Raw genomic sequence first — 9,517 nt, 5'->3', positions numbered from 1 at the left:
CCAGTGTGCAGCCCCACCTGGATGATGCGCCGGCAGCCATAGTGCGCCAGAACACTCACCACACACCAGCTATCAGTGGGGAGGAGAGCAGAGTGATGAAGCCAGTTCAGAGATGGGGATAATTAGGAGGCCCTGATTAGTAAGGGCCAATGGGAAATCTGATCAGGATGCCAGGGTTACACCCCTACTCTTTTCAAGAAACACCCTGGGATTTTTAATGACCGCAGAGAGTCAGGAACTCGGTTTCACATCTCATCCAAAGGACAGCGCCATTTTACAGTATAGTGTCCCCGTCACTATACTGGGGCATTAGGACCCACATGGACCGCAGGGTGAGCGCCCCCTGCTGGCCCCACTAACACCTCTTCCAGCAGCAACCTTAGTTTTTCCCAGGTCGTCTCCCATCCAGGTACTATCGAGGCTCACACCTGCTGAGCTTTGGTGGGCTGCCAGTTCTGAGTTGCAGGGTGATAAGGCTGTTGCTGAGCTTAAAAAAACTTCTTAGCAGAAAAAAAAACTAATGCAGTGTTGCAGCGCAGTACTTCCTATGTTGCTATACAGGTGCTCTATTCCCAGTACAGTAAGAGAATACTAGGATCTTTATTTTTTCCAGAGGCCCTAGCCTACCACGCTAATACCCTGAATGTTCAACAGTTTATGCGTTTGTATTTAAATGTTTGATCCACTGTTCTCCCCAGCACCTCTGTATAAATAATACAGTCCAGGGGCTCTGTAGCAGTAAGAGACTAGGAGACTTCAGATGGCCACAGTGTTCCCTGTAGAATCCGTGGTTATTTAGTTTTTTCTGGTGACTGGTGGAAACTCTCCAGCTTTCTCTAAACAGAGACTAAGGTGGAATTCTATTTTGAGATCCAGATCTGTTTTTGTTACTGTGTGGGAGTCAGCCTTGCACAGAATGAGAAGTGAAAGTAATGGTTGAATTTAATTGGACAATTCCAAGTATACTTTTTTGGACTGTAATGGCCTTCTCGTTTAATGTCAAAGCAACAAGACATGGGATCGTTTATTAGTTATGAGCTGTGGTATTTTTTTTTCCAAATCCCCTGTGCATAGTACTTTACATAGTTGGACTTTTTACAAAGGACATTCGATGATCTTCACTGTTAATGCACATTGAACTAGTGTTCCTCTGGAACTGAATTTTATGGTAGAAAAAAATGACAAAAGGTCTTGATAGGAGATATTTCTGAATGTGGTGATATACAATAACTAAGTTAAACATAACTGAGTTACTGCTGTACTGATCCAACCTCCTTTGTAAATGTTTATCACAATAGCTACATGTTCCATGCTCTTAATACTGTAAGTAGAAAGGAGTCAAACAGTTGTACAGTAATATTTGGAAAGTTGTATCATACTTTACTTTGTAGAAAACTGGATGTTTGAGATTGCTAGTTTTTAATTTATCAGTAAATGGTTTGTGCAGACTGAGCAAATTTAACAGATCTTAAGATCTATGACACTGCCTGTGAACGGACTCATAAGCTGACACTCATTTAGAAAATCATTAACCAGATTTCTTCCAAATAAACCTCCTGTTAAAATTTTTTTTCTACTTGTCCCTTTTTTGTTGTTTTTAACAGTGGTGTAATATTTGGTGACCAGGATACCCACCCTGCGATTGATTTTTATGATTATAATATGCAGGCCCTCCGAGAGCTCAGATGAAATCCAGGTCATTTCACACTGTGAGGCCCCCTCATTGTCTGAGAAGAGGGGTAAAAAATATTTTAATGTCAAGAATGGCATGATGGGAAGATTAAGGCGGGCATCTTGAAACTCCTAAAAAATGGTAGATTCAGCACTGAAATGGCGGCGTTTTTTCTCAGCCGTGGACTTGTCGAGAATCACAGTATATGGTTCCACATTTGAATCGAGTCGAGAAACACAGCCAAAGGGTTAAAGGGGAGGACCATGCACCCTGGACTTAGTAATGGAAAAAATGCACCTGAATAAATGCACCTAACAATATTGTTTTGTAATTGTCACCTTGTCTAAACTTAATGAGATGTGTTCATATATACTGTTTTAAATATATATATATTAATGTAAAACTTTCTGTTTTGTGATTATCTGTATTTATTTGTGAAAAGAAAATAAAATTCTTAAAAATTGAAATCACATTGGAGTTCAATGTGCTGAACTGGGGGAGAAGCACAGTCTGCTCGCTTTCATCGGCCTCATGTAAAGTGTCGAGGCCATCGTGGCCTGTAGCCACGGTCGGACCAGGCTTTGTGAAAGGCACACAGGACCTAGTGAAGGGAGCTCAAGGGCAGCTTTCCAGTTCCTGAAATAATCCCGTCACATTCTGTCCTGCCTGGAGCTGCGCAGGGTTCTAATTTTAGCTGCTGGTGGTGGCCATACTGGGAGAAGGAATTGGAAGTGTTCAGTCATGTGGATCTGTGCTATCTTGGAGGGACGCCAGTAAGAAACTCCTGGCGATTGCCTCCCATCCAGTAACCACACAGCTGGGGTACAGCATGGGTATAGAGGTTCAGGACAGGCAAGGTCAATGCAGAAGGGATTTTTAATTAAGGGCAGCCTGCAATCCAGTATATTGTCATGGCTTCACATTGCTCAAACATGGCACTGCTGTTGTGTTCTGTCTTGTTTTCTGAGTTCTGCTGGTTTTTAAATCCTGGAGTGTATCTGAATGCTGTTCTCTGGAGTGATTCTAGAGCAGCAGTTTTTTTTTTATAATTTGGTGACCAAAAGTGAGTGCAGTATTGTAAGGTCTCACTAGTGTGTTGTATGATTTTATGATTTTAATCTGCAAAGCTGCTGCCTGTTAGTTAGTTATCCTCCTGGTTCTGTGTGAGACAAATGGTTGTAGCTGGTAGGTGTAATCTTTATTCATGGCATAATAACATTGGACCGATGTAACACCCAGGTACCTTTTGACTACATACACACAGGAACAAATGATACTGCATACTATTGGCAGAATCAGAAGGGATTGTTCCGATAGCAGAAGTTGTTCAAGTAGGGAGCTGCGTCAGCATATGTAGGCTGCAAAGGAGCAAGTAAAGATTCCTTTACACTCGAAGAGCATGGAAAAAATCTTTTTACTTGTTAATTTAAAGCGTGCTTCAGAAAGATATTGCCAAAACAAAACCCAAATGAAATGGGTTGCTTTTCAAAGACCTAATATTAATATGATTTTTAATTAGCAGCATTGAGAGTACTGACATGCAGTCCTACTTTCCTGCGGAAATCTGATTTTACTTCAGTACAAGATTCTTTGACCTCTCCATTCGGGCAGATCTCAGTTGACATGCCGGATCTCAGTTCAGATGGTGCAGATAACTGCCTCTGTGCAAGAAAAGCAGCACCTTTTCTCTTCCTGGCTTCTGAATTATTTTTAGAACAATGATACAGTAGTGACAGTTTTAACAGCGTAATAGTGTGACATCAGAGGAATTTTGTACACAACTGCAATGAAATGCTTTATGTACTAATAAAACATTGAATTTACATCCATGTCTTGCTAACAGGTGCATAATTAAGAGTAGGATGTTGCAGCAATCTAAATATATAAGCAGCCCTTCAAAACTCTTGTTCAGCACCAGGAGATATCTGTGAAGAGGATCCCTCTCATGGTAAACAAGTGAACTGCACCTTTAATAATCCAGAGACAGCAGGTAACTAAATCAGTTACAGTATAGAACCAAAGTATAGAACCAAAGAATAAAATCTATTGCATAAGTAATTAACACGATGCAAGCAGAAGTGATGGCATACTTAATTTATTTTTGGCCATAAAAAAGAATGGAAAAATGAATACACAGAACATTAAAAATATATTTGGTATATGTTTTTAAAAAAATCTCCCTTCACCCTTGAGCCAAACATGCATGTACAAGGCAGTGTGAAATCAGGCAGGTAATGCCAACACCCTGGTACAGTACGTCATTTGTTGTTTGAACAATGTTAATCTTTCCTGGGGATTAAAACTCTCTGAAAGCTGCCCTGCAACTCCCCAACAGCACAGAAAGATGAGCCTGCACTGCAACAAACAGGCACAGATGCAGACAAAATAACCTGAATGTACAGACAGGACTTTTTAACAGAGGAATTCTCCTAGTTCCTTAGATTTAAGGTCACTCAATGGCAAACAGAAGGAAACCGGTTACAACTCAACCTAAGTGGATTCATTTTGCTTGTCTGATGTTTGGATTGTGCTGTATAAACTAACACCAGACAGATGGTGGCGGTTTTTCCACTAGAAGTATCCAAGCATGAAATACACCACCTGTCTTTTATGGTGGAGCACTAAAACAACCTTCTTTTCCAGTTTTATCTGGTACTCTGATCAGTGCGATTCACCTAGGATTCCATGCATGTAATGGGAACACTTTGTTTTCATATTAGTCGGGAAACAATCCTTAAATCCAGAATTTGACAGCATTAAGCTATAGTTAATCTAACTGTTTTTCCCTCTTGATTCTAGAAAAAGCTATTAAACTAATTGTTACAAACTAACAAATCCAGGAACATCTGTGTGAGAGGGCATATTGTAAAAGTTCTTGAGCAGCTTCCAAAGGTTAGGAACAATAGTGCACTCAACTGTAGGCTTTTACATTTTGTCACAGAAGAGAGGTTCTGGGGAGGCCAGTGGTATAATACTGTCTGAAGTGCACATCCATAACTAGCTAAGTCTCAGCTAAAAGGTGCGTTTTTAAAATGCACAAATTTCTTGTAATGCAAAACTGCAAAGAGTTCAATTTTGATTCAGTTTGCTGTTTTTGAACATTTTTCTCCACGTATGTCAAGTTTGTGATTTGTACACATACTGTACCATATAAACTAATGTGGAAACTTTTTTTTTAAGCTGCATAACCAGTGGCGTAAAAGAGGTTCTTACCCACCATTCTCCTGCCCAGTCATGATGAGATGCTCCGATTAAGATGTGCATTGACACGTTTCATCTTTCAGATCGCCAAATTTCACAAGATACATCGGCTACCACAAAAAAGATAAGGAAAGAGAGAAAGCCCGACTCAATGCATTGAGTAATGGAAGGGCGCAGGACTTACTTGTGGTGTGTAAAAAAACGCTTTTCACAAAACTGCAAAGGCACAGTTGTACAAACCAGATGAGAGATCACTTTTAAAGTTGGGAGGAATTGGGAGATAAAACCAGTTTATTTGCATGACCTGAGGAGTGAAAAGAAAATAGAAACCTATAATTCTAGCAGTGTAAGTAAAAGCTGAGGGCAGCCAAGCTTGACCCTACTCTTCTCAAGGAGAACTAAAAAGAGATAAGAAACAGGACACTTGTTACAGCAAGTGAAAGCTGTAATTACACAAGACTGCCTATTACCTACAATATCAAATCTGCTCACCATCTGGGAGAAGAGCAGACATCACCTGCTTACACTGCAGGGAAATGCAAACATATTTTTAAAGAATACTAAACAGAAGGAAGTTGTACTTGTCACTTTTCTGTTGACCTGGGACACGCTCCAGCTGTAATTTCTAAAATTTAAATACTAAAGCTCACAAGGTGTGTTTGTAATTTTACTTATCTTATTAATGTAGCCACCATTTTATTTCATTTTTAAGATTTTTGACTAGATTTAATACTTTTTGCTCTATTAAGTTTCTTTCCAGAAGAAGTCAGACTGTTTTACTCTGAGAAAAGATGTTAACCCAGTGATTTCTTATGAAAGTGGTGAAAGCCTTCATGAGAGACTTTAAAAGTGTGCATCAAATGTCTTCAGTAAAAACAAAATGCATGAAGTTGGAGTGGGATTACACGTACGGAGTAAAAATAAAACTCACTTTTTATGCAACACATCAGAGAGAGACTTTTTTTTTACTGGTACATATTCACTATGTAATGACACAGAAGAAACTATTTATGTAGCTGTACAGCTGAAGGGGTGTCCTGTGAGAAAACAATAATTATTAAAAAAAAACAAAAACAAATGCCAAAATCCCCTTAAAAAGGAATGCAATCTTCAGGTAAGTTACAGTTTCATTTTAACGATGATGCATCGTTCCAATCTTAAAATGCCTGATGGGCTCATAAGCTTCGTTTTGGTGGTACAGAACTCCAGTCACTCAGGGCTTCAGTGCTGTCTTAACTGAGTACAGAAAGGATCTAGCATCAGTCAGGCTTGGACTGTGAGCTCTCAGGGGGTCTTGGTGTTTAGGTAGCGCAAACTGTGTGCGTCTTGTGAGCTAAGCAGCAGGTCTACTCAGACTCATTGCTCGTCTGCTGGGCTGCTCCTTACAAAGCAAACTGAGCAGCCACTTGGAAATATTTTTACTCAGTCACCAGGCCGTTCATTATTAGATTATTCTTCATCTGCTGGGCTATTCATTACGATTGAAACTGGCCAGTTGATGAAATATTAACAGGCAGGACTGGGGCCCAGGGTGATGGGAGGGAGTAGAGTACCACCTGCTTTCCTCCGTTTCTCGAAACCTTCCCCTCCCGCCAGGACTCCAAGGCAGCCAAGAGGGCCGGCGCTCTGGGAGCTGCAGCTATGTGCTGGCCGCCACGCCGCTTTTCTTGTCCGTGAAGAAGCTCTTGAGCATGGCCACTTGGCCGATGCTCACCACGAAGAGGATGAAGGTCTCGCCGATGGACCAGTAGGTCACGCGGTCGTGGATCTCTTCCGCCCGGATCCGGTCCTGGGCCTCCCTCAGCCGGTACCAGGTCTGTGAGTCGGTCACCGTCTTCAGGATCTCGTGCAGCGAAAGGCAGGCCGACTCCATCTGAAAGGAAGAGGTCCTCGGTGAGGGACGGCGACAGAGCGGGGCTCTGCCCAGACTCTAATCCTGTGCATCTGCTGGGTCAACTTGCAGAAGAAAACAAGGATAAGAGATGCACAGACATCCTTCAGGGAAAGCCCAATGGTTATACTGCAAGCGAGGACCTTTTGTTACTTCCCATTTAAAAACTTTTTAATCTTTTATTCCCTTTTAAATGTGAACCACACTGACAGGCTGGAGGCTTTCCTCTGACCCTCTGCCTGCGTCTGTTATGCAGCTGTTCTGAAGAGGATCTATTCCCTGCTGAGATACGCCTGAACTGTTTAGGACACTTTTTTTTAACTCGCAATGATTTGTCCTCATTAGATTTATTTCTGAAAAGGTTAAGGAAACCATGAAGTGCAGCAGTGAACGTGCCTGAAAACATTAAAACAACAACCATTTCCACTGCCGGTACACATTCTCTGAAAGAGGAAATCGGCAAAACAGCCTTTTTTCTTCTACCTCAGGACTTCTGTACTGAGGTTTTTTGTTAACTGGTGAACCAAAGAATCTCTCAGCTGCGTAGGGCCTTAGGAATGTAATACGCGGGTTCGACAGAACAGCGTTGCCTGGCCTTGCAGTGTTTAGGATCCTGGACTCCAGACCAGAGAGTTGCAAGTACAGCCCCTAGTAGAGTATGGGACAAAACTACTTTAGCACATACCTTGCTCTAGAAACTGATATTCGACATTGCAAATGACACTTTTTTCTTAATTTACTTATCTGTTTAAAGACATTTTTTTGAAAAATGAAGCCCAAGCTGCTTCTCAGTGGGTTAAGCTTCAGGTTCAGTGTACATTGATCCTTTAAGCATTACTTTTAAGAAGCTGAACAGACAAATGTTTTGTGGTTCTGTACTTTTAGGAGTAAAGATAACAGGAAGACAGACCTGAGTGAGTGCAGTGGCTCTGCTCATTTCAGGAATGAGAGGCTTCTCTTCCCCGGCCCGGAAATCAAGGTAGATGGTTTTGTGAGAGAAGGTGGAGAATTCATTGCTGAAACAGACTTTGTAAACACCTTTCTCTTCTGTGGTGTGTGAGAAGCTGTCGTACTGCTTCTTTTTCTCCTGATACAAGACTTTGTCTATTGGATCAGCTACAAAGCAGTCAACATCATAATTCCCGCCAGCAATGACCTGTTTTTTTAGAGAGGAGAAAACAGTTTGGTGCCAAAACAGATGGGACATAAACACACAAGACAAATATGCAAACATTGTGCAGGGAGATGAAAATCCAGTCGATCAGGTTTAAGAAATAAAATAGCATCGCAGTTGTTTCAAACCGCCTGGACAAGGGCTTGTTCAAGCAGCCACCGGTATTACTGGGCTCAGATAAATTGTAAAAGTCTTGCACTTCTCGTGCATATAATGGACTACACTGACACCTGCAGGTGGCTAGCGGTATTACCACATCGACTGTACAGTAGCACCTGAAACACTCCGCACTTGCCTGACGTTTGTGCGATCTGAAAATAATTCTTTAAATTCCTACAAAACACGGTAGCCTCACTAAAATCGTATCTTCATAATGTTTGTTTCAGGAATAATTTCACTAAAACAAGTTTATCATCTGAGGGCTAACTGTGAGTCAACAAATAGTATCCGTGTAAGAGACAGAACAACTAAAGCGGTTATTTGGTTTGATTAATTAAGGGTTTAATTAACTTGGTAATTGGTTAAACAACGTATGTTAAACGAATAAAAACGAATTTCGCTCAGTTGAAGGAACATACCAAACATGGATTTGACTTTCCAATTATCACAATACACATTGAGCATTAAACCACTGAGCTTACAGTATATGATGCATTTACCCACGCAGGATATAATCACTTTAGGCAGATCATTCTATTTTACACGTTGACATTTCAGTTCAGTGGAATTTCAAAATTTATTGGAACGAGTGCTATACCCTGTATACAAAACACGATTCTGCTGCGCTTAAAACTGACTATTTGAATATGCCTACATGCACTACATGTTCAAATATCTAGCAGTGATATTTTTAAAATGCTGATTTGCAAAAAAAAGAAACGAAATAGAAAAAATATTTGCATGATTGAACTTACTTGATAATCTATATCAAACTTAACTCCTTTTTCAAGTTCCTCGTAGAAGCACTGTTTGTCGTTATCTGGTAATTCAAACGTCAGCTCAGTACTGGAAACGAGAACAGCGTTCACCATCAGGCAGAACAGCAAAAGAAATCGCATGTTTGCGCAGTAAAAAAAAAAGTTTGTAAATATGGAAAACTGTAAAGAAACAAAAGATAAGGCTTACAACCTCTATCGGTGCAGTAAAGATTGCTCTCTGCTAGCAGTTTTATCACCGTGCCTACTTGCAGTAAGACTGTTCTGTAAACTGATGACGACGTTTTGTGCCGGCGAATCCCTTTTTGCAAAACGTGACGTGGCAGGACAGAATAGCGCTTCCGGAGTGAAGGACTGTGGGAAGAGAGGCGAAGTGTTCGTGTAGCATCTTCTGCCGTTGAAAAATGTGAGGGAATCGCTACGCGATTGGCAGTGTTTTTTCTTTCATGGGTAAACGTTACAATGCGCCATGCGGTACATGTACATTTAAATTCAACAGGCAGTATTTACAAAAGGAAAAAAGGATGCACGAGTTCTAGGCCGTGTACCAGGACGCTCCACTCCTTAATTGCAGCGCTGATCTCTGCAGAGCTGCAGCTGCATGACGTCATGGACAGCCCTGCAAAACCCGGCTGCTCTTCTGT

The 9,517-nt window shown here is 41.1% G+C and overlaps 1 protein-coding gene across 1 annotated transcript; it reads right to left on the bottom strand.

Annotated features, from left to right (window-relative positions):
* Positions 1 to 5,822: 5,822 nt before the first annotated feature.
* On the bottom strand, positions 5,823 to 9,202 carry tmed3 (transmembrane p24 trafficking protein 3). Its single transcript, XM_088920406.1, has 3 exons — positions 8,853 to 9,202; positions 7,675 to 7,920; positions 5,823 to 6,746 (listed from the first exon to the last, which is right to left on the bottom strand). The coding sequence occupies exons 1-3, from the start codon at positions 8,994 to 8,996 to the stop codon at positions 6,513 to 6,515; spliced, it is 624 nt and encodes a 207-aa protein (XP_088776532.1). The 5' UTR covers positions 8,997 to 9,202; the 3' UTR covers positions 5,823 to 6,512.
* Between the last annotated feature and the right edge of the window lie 315 nt (positions 9,203 to 9,517).

The sequence above is a fragment of the Atractosteus spatula genome, chromosome 7 (genome assembly GCF_055471065.1).
Source record: "Atractosteus spatula isolate fAtrSpa1 chromosome 7, fAtrSpa1.hap1, whole genome shotgun sequence".
NCBI classification, from domain to species: domain Eukaryota; kingdom Metazoa; phylum Chordata; class Actinopteri; order Semionotiformes; family Lepisosteidae; genus Atractosteus; species Atractosteus spatula.
The sequence above is the reverse complement of the archived record's forward strand: the minus strand, read 5'-3'. Positions and strand labels throughout refer to the sequence as shown.

Coding starts and splice junctions, on each gene's coding strand:
- tmed3 (XM_088920406.1), bottom strand. CDS start 8,996: ATGCGATTTCTTTTGCTGTTCTGCCTGATGGTGAACGCTGTTCTCGTT. Junction 7,921..8,852: donor AGTTTGATATAGATTATCAA/GTAAGTTCAATC, acceptor CTAAAAAAACAG/GTCATTGCTGGCGGGAATTA. Junction 6,747..7,674: donor GAGCCACTGCACTCACTCAG/GTCTGTCTTCCT, acceptor TCTTCCTTTCAG/ATGGAGTCGGCCTGCCTTTC.